This window comes from Engystomops pustulosus, chromosome 10, assembly GCF_040894005.1.
Source record: "Engystomops pustulosus chromosome 10, aEngPut4.maternal, whole genome shotgun sequence".
In the NCBI taxonomy this organism is placed as follows: Eukaryota; Metazoa; Chordata; class Amphibia; order Anura; family Leptodactylidae; genus Engystomops; species Engystomops pustulosus.
This window is the reverse complement of record NC_092420.1, coordinates 9,052,020-9,068,845: the sequence shown is the minus strand read 5'-3', so window position 1 is coordinate 9,068,845 and position 16,826 is coordinate 9,052,020. Positions and strand designations below refer to the sequence as shown.

The window sequence follows — 16,826 nt, the reverse complement described above, 5'->3', positions numbered from 1 at the left end:
GCCCTACACCTATTACCCTGCATTCATTTATAGTAGTTATATTCCTGTACATAGGGGGCAGTATTATAGTAGTTATATCCTTGTACATAGGGGGCAGTATTATAGTAGTTATATTCCTGTACATAGGGGGCAGTATTATAGTAGTTATATTCCTGTACATAGGGGGCAGTATTATAGTAGTTATATTCTTGTACATAGGGGGGCAGTATTATAGTAGTTATATTCTTGTACATAGGGGGGCAGTATTATAGTAGTGATATTCTTGTACATAGGGGGCAGTATTATAGTAGTTATATTCTTGTACATAGGGGGCAGTATTATAGTAGTTATATTCCTGTACATAGAGGGCAGTATTATAGTAGTTATATTCCTGTACATAGGGGGAGTATTATAGTAGTTATATTCCTGTACATAGGGGGCAGTATTATAGTAGTTATATTCCTGTACATAGGGGGCAGTATTATAGTAGTTATATTCCTGTACATAGGGGGCAGTATTATAGTAGTTATATTCCTGTACATAGGGGGAGTATTATAGTAGTTATATTCCTGTACATAGGGGTCAGTATTATAGTAGTTATATTCTTGTACATAGGGGGCAGTATTATAGTAGTTATATTCTTGTACATAGGGGGCAGTATTATAGTAGTTATATTCTTGTACATAGGGGGCAGTATTATAGTAGTTATATTCTTGTACATAGGGGGCAGTATTATAGCAGTTATATTCTTGTACATAGGGGGCAGTATTATAGTAGTTATATTCCTGTACATAGGGGGCAGTATTATAGTAGTTATATTCCTGTACATAGGGGGCAGTATTATAGTAGTTATATTCCTGTACATAGGGGGCAGTATTATAGTAGTTATATTCCTGTACATAGGGGGAGTATTATAGTAGTTATATTCCTGTACATAGGGGTCAGTATTATAGTAGTTATATTCTTGTACATAGGGGGCAGTATTATAGTAGTTATATTCTTGTACATAGGGGGCAGTATTATAGTAGTTATATTCTTGTACATAGGGGGCAGTATTATAGTAGTTATATTCTTGTACATAGGGGGAGTATTATAGTAGTTATATTCCTGTACATAGGGGGCAGTATTATAGTAGTTATATTCTTGTACATAGGGGGCAGTATTATAGTAGTTATATTCTTGTACATAGGGGCAGTATTATAGTAGTTATATTCCTGTACATAGGGGGCAGTATTATAGTAGTTATATTCCTGTACATAGGGGGCAGTATTATAGTAGTTATATTCCTGTACATAGGGAGCGGTATTATAGTAGTTATATTCTTGTACATAGGGGGCAGTATTATAGTAGTTATATTCCTGTACATAGGGAGCGGTATTATAGTAGTTATATTCTTGTACATAGGGGGCAGTATTATAGTAGTTATATTCCTGTACATAGGGAGCGGTATTATAGTAGTTAAATTCTTGTACATAGGGGGCAGTATTATAGTAGTTATATTCCTGTACATAGGGGGCAGTATTATAGTAGTTATATTCCTGTACATAGGGAGCGGTATTATAGTAGTTATATTCCTGTACATAGGGGGCAGTATTATAGTAGTTATATTCTTGTACATATGGGGCAGTATTATAGTAGTTATATTCTTGTACATAGGGGGCAGTATTATAGTAGTTATATTCCTGTACATAGGGAGCAGTATTATAGTAGTTATATTCTTGTACATAGGGGGCAGTATTATAGTAGTTATATTCCTGTACATAGGGGGCAGTATTATAGTAGTTATATTCTTGTACATATGGGGCAGTATTATAGTAGTTATATTCTTGTACATAGGGGGCAGTATTATAGTAGTTATATTCCTGTACATAGGGGGGCAGTATTATAGTAGTTATATTCCTGTACATAGGGGGCAGTATTATAGTAGTTATATTCTTGTACATAGGGGGCAGTATTATAGTAGTTATATTCTTGTACATAGGGGGCAGTATTATAGTAGTTATATTCCTGTGCATAGGGGGCAGTATTATAGTAGTTATATTCCTGTGCATAGGGGGCAGTATTATAGTAGTTATATTCCTGTACATAGGGGGCAGTATTATAGTAGTTATATTCCTGTGCATAGGGGGCAGTATTATAGTAGTTATATTCCTGTGCATAGGGGGCAGTATTATAGTAGTTATATTCCTGTACATAGGGGGCAGTATTATAGTAGTTATATTCTTGTACATAGGGGGCAGTATTATAGTAGTTATATTCCTGTGCATAGGGGGCAGTATTATAGTAGTTATATTCCTGTGCATAGGGGGCAGTATTATAGTAGATATATAGATACGTTTTATAGTAGTTATTTTCTTGCATATACTTTATAAGGAAGTGAAGGAAGTGAATTCGGTACAGACAGGAGGATATAAATTATTAAGTGATATGGAACTTCTCAATTAAGAAGAATTACTGTCTCAGCTGAGTTTATTTACTTTGGAGAATTCCATTAGATAGATAACCTGCTGACTGTCAGTATTATAAGAGTCTGTTCTCCTTGAAAGTCCTTAATTAAACCTGAGTGGTCACTTACAGGACAAAGACGATTTTATTATACGCCCACCATGTTATGTTTTGTCTGTGTGTTATATATATATATACAGTATACATAATATCTTCAGTAACTTTTATTTTTCCATCCTGTAGTGATCTCCAGTCATCCCATAGATGACACTTTACATCCCTCCCTCCTGGTGCATTTTAGTTTTGAATGCTGCTCTGGAGGTGACTGGAGCCGTAACTCTTTTATGTAGAAGGATGAAATGAAATATGAATATAATAATTGGATTTGGATAATTGCATCTTTCTCATAGTCAGCCTCTTGGAAATCTAATTTGTGATGAGTTAAGTCTAAAACGTGCACAGCGTCCCCTGAGGAAGAGAACCAAAAACAAAAATTACCCCGGGAGTTAGAGAACCTGAATCTCTTAATCCCACGTGGCAGATTCCTATTAAATGTAATCCGCTGTCATACTTTACATCTAACAATCCCAGAGATCTCAATAATGTCCCTTTGTCTAATTCACATAATGGCTTCTGTGATGGGGAGAGAAGGGGATTAACCCCTGACATACCAATAGATGTCAGGAGTCAGGGGTAGTGGACCCACTGAACCACCGCGGATGATGACACCTGGGAGCGGAGTCTATGTGGTACCCGGTTTTCTCCAGGCCTGCCCCAAAGCAGGTTGGACTTGCTGTGGCATGGTACCACCAGGTCGCTCCACAGGTGCGACTTTGCCCGCGGTGGTGGCCAAGGCGAGGTACAGATTACTGAGGCAGAGACAGAGTCTTGGACAGGACAGGCAGCTCGGGATCAAAGTCAAAGTCCAGGGCAGCATCCACAAAGTTTCCTGCAGGGTTAGAATCCAGGAAGGGTGAAACTTGAAATTGGGTACCTGTCCTCGAGCTGAGTAGAATAAGTTTGTTTAGGCATAGAGAAGCTTTGCCTTCACCTACGCTTTTCCCAAAAACCCTAGGTGCACGTGTTTCCCTTACGGACTGGACAAGACTGAAGAAAGTGTTCTGGGCTAGCGTAATAGAGACAGAGGTTCTCCTGTCTTTGCATGGAGCGCTGTTGGGGTCCCAGCTTTATAGCATAGGTTCCTCGGTAGCAGACACGGCTGAGGTGATCTGTGGAACACTGGGCCCAAGTGGGGTAAATGTCAGATCCTGGTTTGCGCTTGTTCAACTCCGTGCTCCTCCGAGCGCTCAGAGAAGCGGATGTCTATCCGAGTGGCCAGGTAGATCAGGGCGCTCAGGGAAGACGGCAGGTCCCATGCAGACAGGGCCTCTTTGATCTGGCTAGACAGTCCTTTTTTAAATGTGGCGACCAAGGCCGCTTCATTCCATGCGAGTTTGGAAGTGAGAGTGCGGAACTGCACCATGAAGTCACCTACTGAGGAATCACCTTAACGTAAGTTAAGCAGGGAGGTCTCAGCAGAGGAAGCCCGGGCAGATTCCTCGGAGACTGGCCGAAATTCAGCGAGGAAGGTGGTGATATTAGCCATGACCGGGTCACTCCTGTCCCAGAGGGGGGTAGCCCATGCCAGGGCTTTCCCGTAGAGAAGACTCATCATGAAAGCCACTTAAGAGTGTTCATAGACGAACTGCAAAGGCAACACTTGCTGCAAGATGGCGAAGAACTGTCTGAGTTGCTGACCCTGCACAGCAATCTGCTGAGACTGCTGGGCCACGATGGTGGTGAGATCTTGGAAGAATTGTAAATTTAAAAAGAGAGAAAAGGCAGATGTGATGTGAAAATACAAATCTTTATTATGCGATCAAGTGTTAAAACCATTTAAAACATCCCATTAAAGGGAGAAACAAGCAAAGAAAATCCCCCTATCCCCATATGCATGGATGGATAAATAAATACAGAAAGATGTAAAAAAGTATATATGATGGCCACAACTCCCAGTGTAATGTAAACAACAATTATATTGCAAAAGACAAACCACCTGCGGTGAGGCAGGCAAATATAGATGCAAATATGAGCACAAATGCAGTGATTATAGAGAGGTATAAGACAACATTACCACCGGAGATGGGACCTGGGGGGAAGGCGGGATCACAGATGCCCCACGCGTATCGCCCGTCAAGCGGGCTTCCTCAGGGGATAACATGCGAGTGTAACTCGCACGCTTAAATGGAGTGTGTCTGTCCTGGCCGAGCGCGGACACCGAGCAAAGAAACGCCCACTTCCGGTTAGGCGGCCGGAAATGACGCCTGGATGGTGCGTTCCACCTGTATGTCAAAGGAGCCGGAAGTGATATTTAAATGTCACATGGTGCGTTCCACCTGTATTTTAGAAGAGCTCCAGGACGCGACTAAATTCCCTGGTAAAGTATGTATGACAAAAGCGCACACAATGCCCACATAAAATGTCATAGTTCTACTGAAAGCCTGTATGATAGAAATAATAAACATAGAAAGTAAAATGATGAAAACTAGAAAAATTATTAAGTTTCCCTTGCAGAGATTTTACCAAAGAGGTGATCAAACAATGTGTCATACATATACATGAACCCAAATGCTATATAATTCGGATCGAATACAAATATGATGTGTTAAAGAAATATTTTATTATAAAGTAAGGTTCACAAAAGTAGTGTCCATTGTAATAAACGGACCATAGAACGAGTAAGTGGTCCACAAATTCGAGTTCAAAAAGTGTGTGGAGGCAAACAAAGGAGAGAGTGTGAGTAACCAAATGGTACAAAGAAATAAATATAACAAAAACTGGTGTAGTGCCACCAGGTCGAGCTGGTGTAAGTGAAATAAATCAAGCGCTGGGGAATGAGTGAACCAGACGATCAGAACTAGAGACGGCGAGCATGCATGATAAACATAAACAGAGAATGTATCGGACGAACTATCGAGGCGCCTGGAAAATAAACAATAAAATGGTAAGTAAAAACTTTATGTGCAAAAGCGATGAGACCAAAAGGCTGCATATAGACCGGATAAATATCAGACGAACTACCAGAGAGCCGAGATATTATGCGATAATTGGACAAGTGAAGGCCCACAAGATCATATCAATAAATGGAGATCAATATACAAAAAATGTGAATATCACCCACTATTATGAAATCCAGGTATTATGTTGGATGCGCCAAGGCATAGACGAATGATGCGCACAGGGCAGATACCATAAGAAATAATTTTAAGATACATTTATTTATAGAAAATGAGTCAAAAGGTACATCAAATGATCAAAGTGCCGCGAGTAAAATCAATTATGAGTCATGCCTGTGCGCACATAGGAAGTAGAGAGTATGCCGGTGTAGGATATACGATAAAATCAAATGTGAAACTGCAGGTTGGCGAACAATGAACGGTGGAAAGGACGAAGGGCCGAGGGCCACGCCCCGCCAGAACAGACACACGACATAAGGACAAAATATGATAGCATATAATCAGTCAATAAGTAGAGTAAGTGTGTCCCATGGACCATGTAAGCAAAATTTCAAATAAATAGTACAGTGTGAATATATACAATTATAGGACAAGGCTAAAGGACCAGAAGATGTGGGGTAAGCAGCAAGGACAGCCACAGATGGTAAGCATAAGCGGTGACATAGGTTACACAAATTATACATAAGCGTCATAGAACAAGTCCCACAGGCAAAGGAAGGGCTTGATAGAAGAAAGATAGATGACTCCTTTGACATACAGGTGGAACGCACCATCCAGGCGTCATTTCCGGCCGCCTAACCGGAAGTGGGCGTTTCTTTGCTCGGTGTCCGCGCTCGGCCAGGACAGACACACTCCATTTAAGCGTGCGAGTTACACTCGCATGTTATCCCCTGAGGAAGCCCGCTTGACGGGCGATACGCGTGGGGCATCTGTGATCCCGCCTTCCCCCCAGGTCCCATCTCCGGTGGTAATGTTGTCTTATACCTCTCTATAATCACTGCATTTGTGCTCATATTTGCATCTATATTTGCCTGCCTCACCGCAGGTGGTTTGTCTTTTGCAATATAATTGTTGTTTACATTACACTGGGAGTTGTGGCCATCATATATACTTTTTTACATCTTTCTGTATTTATTTATCCATCCATGCATATGGGGATAGGGGGATTTTCTTTGCTTGTTTCTCCCTTTAATGGGATGTTTTAAATGGTTTTAACACTTGATCGCATAATAAAGATTTGTATTTTCACATCACATCTGCCTTTTCTCTCTTTTTAAATTTACAATTTCGTATTGGATGTGCTTATTTACCTCCATTTGTTACCCCATTAGTTTTTTCTTGAGATCTTGGAAGAATCCATGGCCGGATCTTACTCTAAGGAATCAGGGGTAGTGGACCCACTGAACCACTGCGGAGGGTGGCGTAAGCCGACACCTGGGACCAGAGTCTAAGTGGCACCTGGTTTTAACCAGAGCCCGCAGCAAAGCGGGTTGGTCTTGCTGCGGTGTGGTACCACCAGGTTGCTCCACTGGTGCGACTTTGCCCCTGTTGTGGGCACGATGCAGAGTCATGAGACAGAGACGTGGCTGGAGGTCAGGCAAGACAGGCAGCACAGGATTGAAGTCATGAGCAAAGCAGAAGGTCAGGGCTGGCAGCAGAGGAGCGAAGTCGGGGTCACAACGGGAAATCAGTCTAAACGCACAAGTTATGGGACACAGCTTTCTCAATGGCATGAGAGCACAAAGATCCGACGGGGAATGTGGGAAGAGGCTGGCTATTTATTAAATTAGCAGGTGACCAGCACCAATTAGAGCTGCGTTGGCCCTTTAAATTTGCGGAAGCCGGCGCATGCACCCTAGGAGAGGGGGCTGCGCGTGTCGGACCGCCAGAGCCATCGCAGGAGCGCAGTCAGGTGTGTCATCCAGCTGCGGAGGTACTGGGGAACAGAGAGGGGCACAGGGGCACCTGCGATCCGGGACATGGCAACAGACTGCTTCGGACTGAGCGTAGGATTGAAAATTCAAATTGTGTCGCAAGACAATTCACTTACATGCACCAGGAAGAAGAAGGTGAACTCTGGCGGGCCCGAGTGGGGAAGCGACACATGCAGGATATCGGGCGCACGATCTTAGTGAATTGCGGCACAGTGCATCATCGTCAGACAATGCACTTTTGCAAACTCCAAGGAACGGATAAGTAAATGTGTCCCTATGTGTTTCCAGGGTTACAGACTACAAACAAGTGTTTTGTGTAGTCTGATCCTGCTGTCATGCTGTCTGCTGCTCTTCTCCTTCTTGATGTGTAAGGTAGAAGCTATGAGTTACCCAGTTATTGTAACCATGGAGACTCATTGGTCTGTATAGGAGCTGTGTACGCAAAACAGTTGTCTATTTTACCTGCGTACATTTGTTCTATACCAAGACATCTCTTTGGCCGGACACGATCATAGCAGAGATGTGCAGAGCGAGGGATTAAAGTCTAATTTTATCAGCGAGTGCAGATTTAATCCCTTTCAGAGAGGTGAAGCTACATCACAATATTTCGGAGGAGGGAGGTGGGGATTATTGGAGGTTAAATAAAACTAAATCAAAAGGAATAACAGGAGGATTGTTTGGGAGACGTGTCCATTATGGTGATTAATAATTGAATATAAATGAAGGTTTATAGCAGAATAATTGTAGTAGTCATCATCCATATTTAATACCGTAATACAAGGGGAGGATTTACTTAAAGGGACAGGATTAAATCAAAGTTAATGCTTCATTTTAATATTAGAATTTGCTCCAGATGTTTTGAATGTTTAATTAAAAATCTCCCACTCCTTCCTTATAAAATCAACTTTCAAAATGACGCTAATGAGTCTGAAGTGGTCTATCAGAGTCCCTAGAGGCTGCACCTACACAGACTGTTACACTGTGTCTATGTCCCCCACCCCCCACTCCTAAGACTCACCTGATGAGGTCCTGCATAGTCAGTGGTTACTGCACTGCCCTCCCTATTCCTGGTTGACTGCTCGCACTGTTACTGTTGCTATGTGGAACATTGAGAGAACTTAGTTACATTATAGGGCACTTCATGTCATGTGACCAGGGTGATGTCATCTAAGGTTCTGTTACATTTTCATAGTCTAACCCGTGTAAGTGTCTGATTTGCAACGTGTACCCCATGTATGTATCTGATTACATGAAATCACAGCAGCCTCCGTGGAGGATAGAGAGGAGTAGAAGTCCATGGACGTCGTTGCTGCGACTTCATGCGATCAGATACATACATGGGGTACACATTGCAAATGTAACTAGGTAAAGGATCTTAGATGCGATTACTCTGGTCTTATGACTTGCTGAGAAGAGGCATGGGACATGTGAAGGAGTAGATGGGAGGGGACAGCCAAGCAGGATACGCCCCCTCTGATGCCATGAAATATGATATAAAGTTGATTTATGGGGATGTATAGTAAAAAATTGGAGCTAAAAGAAGGCTATCAGTTAGTTAATAGGGCTCTATAAGAACCTGTCACTAGCTGTGTATGTGAAAATGTGGTGACAGGTTCCCTTTAAGTTTTTTCACGATGCAGAATTATGCAACACATAGCTATAGAAGCCGCCATACTGCTTGCCACCCAGGTTTCCTATACAGTGGTCAGCAATGGGATGAAGGGGATGTAGTTGCTATGATCCGTTTCTTGTCTCTGGACACATGGAATGCGTCAGCGCTACGTAGATTGCAATAAAACATTTTTATTCACAATAGGATCGTCATAGAGGATGAACCCACAACAAAGTTCACCCATTCAGGGCAGAATAATGGACCCGCCACTCACTACAAGTTCTTTGGTTTTGCTTAATAAAAGACCTGGAATTACTATTCCAAAGCCTTCTTGGAAAAGATCCCTTCCCTGCCGTCTCTGTTTTAATGCAAGTTTCTAGAATTTGTTAAAGAAGTTCTGAAGATCCTTGTCATAGAGGCTCGATAGCACAAGGGGCTCTACTTCAAGGGGAAAGAAGCAGGGACAATTTTACCTTTTGTGCTGCTGGAGGAGAAAAATGAAATGGTGCCGTCTCATTCTACTAAGAAATAATCAGAAATAAATCGGAACAGCTTCAATCCTAATATTGGATTATTTATATAAAAAGATATTGACATATACCAGCATTGACTATACTAAACATATAAATAAAGAACAGCAGGACGTATACTCCATATATAAATCTATACCTGCAGTGAATGTATTACAAGCAAGTATATACTAGCAAGAATATGCTGCACAAATAAAGGAATTTATCAGATACAAAATAAATACTCCATATACAGAACTCATAAACATATACCAAGAGTATATGCCATACAAATATATATATATACCAGCACTAAATATACTGTACACATTAATATACACCAGTGAATATATTGCACACATAAATATATACCTGAAGTGAATATACAGCACACAAAAATATACCAGCAGTGAATAAACCACATGCAAATATATATCAGCAATAAATATGCAGCACACAGAAACATATACCAGCAGTGAATATATAGCACACAGAAATATATACCAGCAGTGCATATACAGCACACAGAAATATATACCAGCGTTGAATATAAAGCACACAGAAATATATACCAGAGATGAGTGTACAGCAGACAGAAATATATACCAGAGATGAGCATACAGCACACAGAAATATATACCAGAGATGAGCACACAGCACACAGAAATATATACCAGAGATGAGTATACAGCACACAGAAATATATCCCAGCAGTGCATATACAGCACACAGAAATATATACCAGCGTTGAATATAAAGCACACAGAAATATATACCAGTGGTGAATATACAGCACACAGAAATGTATACGAGCAGTGAATAATATGGATTTTGTGACCGATTTCTGACATGTGTAAAGTTGTGTTATTCCTTAGGAGTAACAATAGACGTCTCATACCTGCTCCCCGATACCCTCCACAGACATAGAGCTTCCCGTCCACGGCTCCGGCACTGCTCGCGTTACTTCTCAGGGAGAGGAGCGGGTAGGGCATGGCGGGACCTTCTCTCCAGAAATCCCCATCCACATTATATATCTCCACAGCATCAAGACACTTTCGGACTTGTCCTTTGTCTGGGCCAAGGCAGCCGATGCCTCCTGCATGAGATGGAAATGTACACTTATAAATGGAAGCAACCAATCAGATCACTGCTTTCATTTCTTGTAATGTTCTTAACATTTGAAAGCTGCACTGTGATTGGTCTTTTTCAACTTTTCAATACCCCCTGCCAAATGTACGCTTGTGCGCCGATGTATTACAGAAAACCTGCCCCTCAGGCAGCTAGCTGGAGGGGTTTTGCGTAAAAACCATGCGAACGCTCAAGGTGAACATTCGCATGGTCTAGGTTATCCACTCCACCGCCGGCCGTGCCTCCTTAGTAGAAGGGATAATAATGGCGGTTCACAAGGCGTTGCGATTATTTCAGGGCTTCTACATAAGTGGAAGTCCAGATAATGTCCTTCGATGACTATATCCCTGCAGAAACAGCGCCACGTCTATGTATAGGTCATGACTGGTATTGCAGCTCAGTTCCATTGAAGTGAATGGAGCTGAGCTGCATTACCACACACAACCTGTTGACAGGTGTGGCGCTGTCTCTTGCACAAAGCAGCCATGTCCTTCTAAACAGTCAAGTTATATCACTAAGTTTAAAGCCCTCGACTCCATCCACATCCTGATCTCCGTCCTTTCTCAGGCTGGAATTGTTTTCAAGTGAAATGCTCTAATTTGGGAACGCCATTGTCCCGGTAATGAGAGGGACAATTCAAAGGCTCTTGGATGGGCCCCAAAACCCGAGGCGGAGAGGACGGGAATGGAATGTGCTCAATAAAGACGCCTCACAACCCTAATCCCAAAGACGGGGCCCCTTCATCTTATTTACTCGCTGTGCAACAAAACGCATTGAAGAACTTGTAAGAAAATGAAAAAAAAAAAAACCCTAATTCTCGTGACATTTTTTAAAACCTACATAAGACCCCCATTGTCTTTGGCGCCCCCTAATCCTCGCTGCGCCTAAACAAAAAAGTGAAAGGCGTCTATTGACGGGGGAGATCCTATTACCCGGAGAATCAAAGCCGCCTTGTTCTCGTCCCGTCTTATTTCCTTCTTCTCCAAGAGTTTTTTTTTTCATTTTCTTGTATAAAAACAACTTCTGGTCCTTAAATAGAATCAAATTAAGACACAATCTTCTTCATTATGCAAAAAAATCAACTTCCTCTTCTTATTTTGGGTGTATTTTCGTTTTTTTTCGCATCCTTCTGGGAAACGGAATTGATCTCCGCTCCAAGAATTTTGGTCCGGGTGGGTTTTTATAAATAGAAGACGGGATTGGGATTGTGACTGTGTGACATACTGTAGGGTCGTAAGAGTTGTCATAGGGGCCAGTGACTGCGAGAGAAGGAGGGGGATGGGGACGGTGGGTCGTGAGGGGACATAGATTGTCCCTAAGTGTCCCTGAGGAGGGAAGTTTCCGATTTGAGATTAGATAGAATGTTGGAATAAAATGTTTCCATCTCTGAAATCAGAGAACAATGACATATTACAGGCAGTCTCCGGGTTACGTACAGGATCGGTTCTGTGGGTTTGATATTTAGTTGAATTTGTATGTAAGTCGGAACTGTATATTTTATCATTGTAACCCCAGCCAAATTTTTTTGGTCTCTGTGACAATTGGATTTTAAAAATGTTGGATTGTCATAAGAACCAGGATTAATAATAAATCTTCATTACAGACGCCTGTGATAACTGTTACAGCTGCTTATTGTAGCCTAGGACTAAAGTACAATAAATTACCAACATCCAGAGGACCGTTTGTAACTAGGGTTCGTCTGTAAGTTGGGTGTTCTTAAGTAGGGGACCGCCTGTACCTTGTATTTGAGAATGTTTTTTTCATTTGTGGCTTTTATACTGATCTAAACCTATTGTCCCTTTATATATGTTGTTAGTAGCAGCAGGACTGTGAAATATGGATTTGTATTCCAGGATTGTATCTTCTCCAAGTGCACTGGGGGCTTGTCCTCACACTGCTGTACTCTGCGCACTTTGCAGCCAGAATTAGTTATTGTCCCCCGAGAGAAGTCTAATTATACCTTTCTATATGTTGTTAGCAGCAGCAGGACTGTGAAATATAAATTTGTATTCCAGGATTGTAGTTTCTCCTGGTGCACTGGGGGCTTGTCCTCACACTGCTGTGCTCTGTTCTATTTGCAGCCAGCATTAGTTTTTGTCCCTGGGGAGAAGTGTAATTATACCTTTGTATATGTTGTTAGTAGCAGCAGCACTGTGAAAAATGTACTCGTATCCGAGAGTGCATTGAGGGAGTGTATCACACTGCTGTGTTATTAGCTCTCTGAATTAAACAATTCCTCAGCCACTTCACCTTGCTGTGAGATTGTTGTATTTTTAACTCCTATTAGAGTTGGGGGGGGGGGGAATTGTTATATCACAGAGAACAGCAGTGTGAGGACACACCTCCAGTGCACTTTAAGAAGCTACAATCCTGGAATATAAATCCATATTTCACAGTCCTGCTGCTACTAACAACATACACAAAGGTCTGATTACACATCTCTCCAGGGACAATACATAGCACTGGCTGCAGTATAAGTGAATAATATCTAAATAAGTCTCATATTCTGCAATAATTACACATATATTTATATGCATAGACATATTAGGGCACATTTACTTACCCGTCCTGCGCAATCCCCAAAAGTGCATTGTCCGTGTATAATGTGCTGTGCGGGGAGTCACTAAGATCCTGCGCCCAATATCCTGCATGTGTCGCTTCCCCGCTCAGGTCCCCGGAGTTCACCTTCTTCTTCCTGGTGCATGTAAGTGCATTGTCCGTGTATAATGTGCTGTGCGGGGAGTCACTAAGATCCTGCGCCCAATATCCTGCATGTGTCGCTTCCCCGCTCAGGTCCCCGGAGTTCACCTTCTTCTTCCTGGTGCATGTAAGTGCATTGTCCGTGTATAATGCGCTGTGCTGGGAGTCACTAAGATCCTGCGCCCAATATCCTGCATGTGTCGCTTCCCCGCTCAGGTCCCCGGAGTTCACCTTCTTCTTCCTGGTGCATGTAAGTGCATTGTCCGTGTATAATGCGCTGTGCGGGGAGTCACTAAGATCCTGTGCCCGATATCCTGCATGTGTCGCTTCCCCGCTCAGGTCCCCGGAGTTCACCTTCTTCTTTCTGGTGCATGTAAGTGCATTGTCCGTGTATAATGCGCTGTGCGGGGAGTCACTAAGATCCTGTGCCCGATATCCTGCATGTGTCGCTTCCCCGCTCAGGTCCCAGGAGTTCACCTTCTTCTTCCTGGTGCATGTAAGTGCATTGTCCATGTATAATGCGCTGTGCGGGGAGTCACTAAGATCCTGCGTCCGATATCCTGCATGTGTCGCTTCCCCGCTCAGGTCCGCGGAGTTCACCTTCTTCTTCCTGGTGCATGTAAGTGCATTGTCCGTGTATAATGCACTGTGCGGGGAGTCACTAAGATCGTGCGCCCGATATCCTGCATGTGTCGCTTCCCCACTCAGGTCCCCGGAGTTCTCCTTCTTCTTCCTGGTGCATGTAAGTGCATTGTCCGTGTATAATGAGCTGTGCAGGGAGTCACTAAGATCCTGCGCCCGATATCCTGCATGTGTCGCTTCCCCGCTCAGGTCCCCGGAGTTCACCTTCTTCTTCCCGGTGCATGTAAGTGCATGGCTTGCGTCACAAATCGAATCTTAAATCCCGCGCCGTCCCGGATCATCCGACGACACGGCCCCTAATTTCTGTCTCATGTAAGCCAGCGCCGCTTCGCCAAAATCCGGTCGTGTGTTACACAATCCCCATCTAAATAGCTGTCACAGTGGCGCAAATTCCCAAAATTTTCAAAAATCCGACGAAAGTCCGATCCGCGGACCCTTAGTAAATAGGCCCCTCTGTCATGAATAACATAATTCTACTTGAAGTTACCCCTCGAAGGAACTTAAGATCTCTCACTTTGTACTGTTCATACGTTGAACTCAGTGGTTGATGTATGCATTAGGCTTCTCAGCTCCCCCTAGTGGTGACTGTCAGAAGTCAGCATGTAATTTTCTAAGTCTGTGCAGGGAATTTGTTGCTTTGCATGAGAAAATGGAACGGCATGTGCTATAAATATGTATGAACACAGCGCAGAATATAGACTTCAAAATGACACGATGATAAAAAGCAGGGAATCGCTTTACGTTTTTTTTTACAAATGAATCCGTCCCTCAGGCGGACTGGTAAAACAAATCTGCCCCGGTACGAGCAGAACCTCATGTTAAATTCAGCTCCATTAGAGCCTCTGCTGGCAGAACGTCCTTCAGCGTGCACTTGCCTGGGAGGCTCGCTGATGCGTGACACCAGCAGCGCGCCGGCTATGTAGTGTTAATGGTTTGGGAGCAGTAGATGTGACTGAGCAGCTATTTATACCCAGACAGAGATACAACGGCGAGGAAGGATGTATAGTACAGTCGCTGCATAATTAAGCGCAGTCACCGCTTAAAGGGAAACATTTTTTGGTAAATAATTGAAATGTTTTTGGATGCCGAAGAAGTAGAACTTTCCTTACGGATATGAATCTCCTGCTCAAGACGTCTTAGGATGGGAGGGGAAGGGGAGGGAAGAATACGGCATCTACCTGTGAACTTAAAGGGGGTGTACAAGGTTACAAAACATGGCTCCTTCTTCAGTACTAAAAGGTCCACCAGGATGGAGAAGAACCCGGTGCCGGCTCAACCAACAAACATATTGCACTGAATATCCCCGCTGCCCCGCATTCACTTACCCAAGACGTAGATCTCACTGTTCAACACAGCGACGCTGAATCGGTACTTGGAGAACGTCATCGGAGTCAGTTGTTTCCATTTATCAGTAACGGGATCATATTGTAATAATCGGTTACTCAAACGATCGGGTTCATCGTCAGGGTGATCAGTCTGTGTATATATAAGAGAATGATGTCATTACTTCCTGTACACTACTCCACAGCTGCACTCACTATTCTGCTGCTGGTGCAGTCACTGTGTACATACATGACATTACTTATCCTGTACTGATCCTGAGTTACATCCTGTATTATACCCCAGAGCTGCACTCACTATTCTGCTGCTGGTGCAGTCACTGTGTACATACATGACATTACTTATCCTGTACTGATCCTGAGTTACATCCTGTATTATACTCCAGAGCTGCACTCACTATTCTGCTGCTAGTGCAGTCACTGTGTCCATATATGACATTACTTATCTTGTACTGATCCTGAGTTACATCCTGTATTATACCCCAGAGCTGCACTCACTATTCTGCTGCTGGTGCAGTCACTGTGTACATACATGACATTACTTATCCTGTACTGATCCTGAGTTACATCCTGTATTATACACCAGAGCTGCACTCACTATTCTGCTGCTGGTGCAGTCACTGTGTACATACATGACATTACTTATCCTGCACTGATCCTGAGTTACATCCTGTATTATACTCCAGAGCTGCACTCACTATTCTGCTGCTGGTGCAGTCACTGTAGATACATGACATTACTTATCCTGTACTGATCCTGAGTTACATCCTGTATTATACTCCAGAGCTGCACTCACTATTCTGTTGCTGGTGCAGTCACTGTGTACATACATGACATTACTTATCCTGTACTGATCCTGAGTTACATCCTGTATTATACCCCAGAGCTGCACTCACTATTCTGTTGCTGGTGCAGTCACTGTGTACATACATGACATTACTTATCCTGCACTGATCCTGAGTTACATCCTGTATTATACCCCAGAGCTGTGCTCACTATTCCGCTGCTGGTGCAGTCACTGTGTACATACATGACATTACTTATCCTGTACTTATCCTGAGTTACATCCTGTATTATACCCCAGAGCTGCACTCACTATTCTGCTGCTGGTGGAGTCACTGTGTACATACATGACATTACTTATCCTGTACTGATCCTGAGTTACATCCTGTATTATACTCCAGAGCTGCACTCACTATTCTGCTGCTGGTGCAGTCACTGTGTACATACATGACATTACTTATCCTGCACTGATCCTGAGTTACATCCTGTATTATACCCCAGAGCTGCACTCACTATTCTGCTGCTGGTGCAGTCACTGTGTACATACATGACATTACTTATCATGTACTGATCCTGAGTTACATCCTGTATTATACTCCAGAGCTGCACTCACTATTCTGCTGCTGGTGCAGTCACTGTGTACATACATGACATTACTTATCCTGTACTTATCCTGAGTTGCATCCTGTATTATACTCCAGAGCTGCACTCACTATTCTGCTGCTGGTGCAGTCACT

At 43.0% G+C, this 16,826-nt stretch overlaps 1 protein-coding gene and 1 long non-coding RNA gene across 2 annotated transcripts in view; one reads left to right on the top strand and one right to left on the bottom strand.

The window, feature by feature from the left end:
- Positions 1–16,826, top strand: part of LOC140104603 (uncharacterized) — a 213,273-nt gene that overhangs the window by 104,011 nt on the left and 92,436 nt on the right. The gene's annotated exons all lie outside the window — the stretch shown is intronic.
- KBTBD12 (kelch repeat and BTB domain containing 12) overlaps positions 1–16,826 on the bottom strand; it is a 61,631-nt gene that overhangs the window by 26,525 nt on the left and 18,280 nt on the right. Inside the window, exons 4-5 of the mRNA XM_072127948.1 lie at positions 15,292–15,442; positions 10,395–10,592 (exon numbers count right to left, since the gene is read on the bottom strand). Of these exons, the coding sequence (XP_071984049.1) occupies positions 10,395–10,592; positions 15,292–15,442 (349 nt within the window). The remainder of the gene's footprint in view (positions 1–10,394; positions 10,593–15,291; positions 15,443–16,826) is intronic.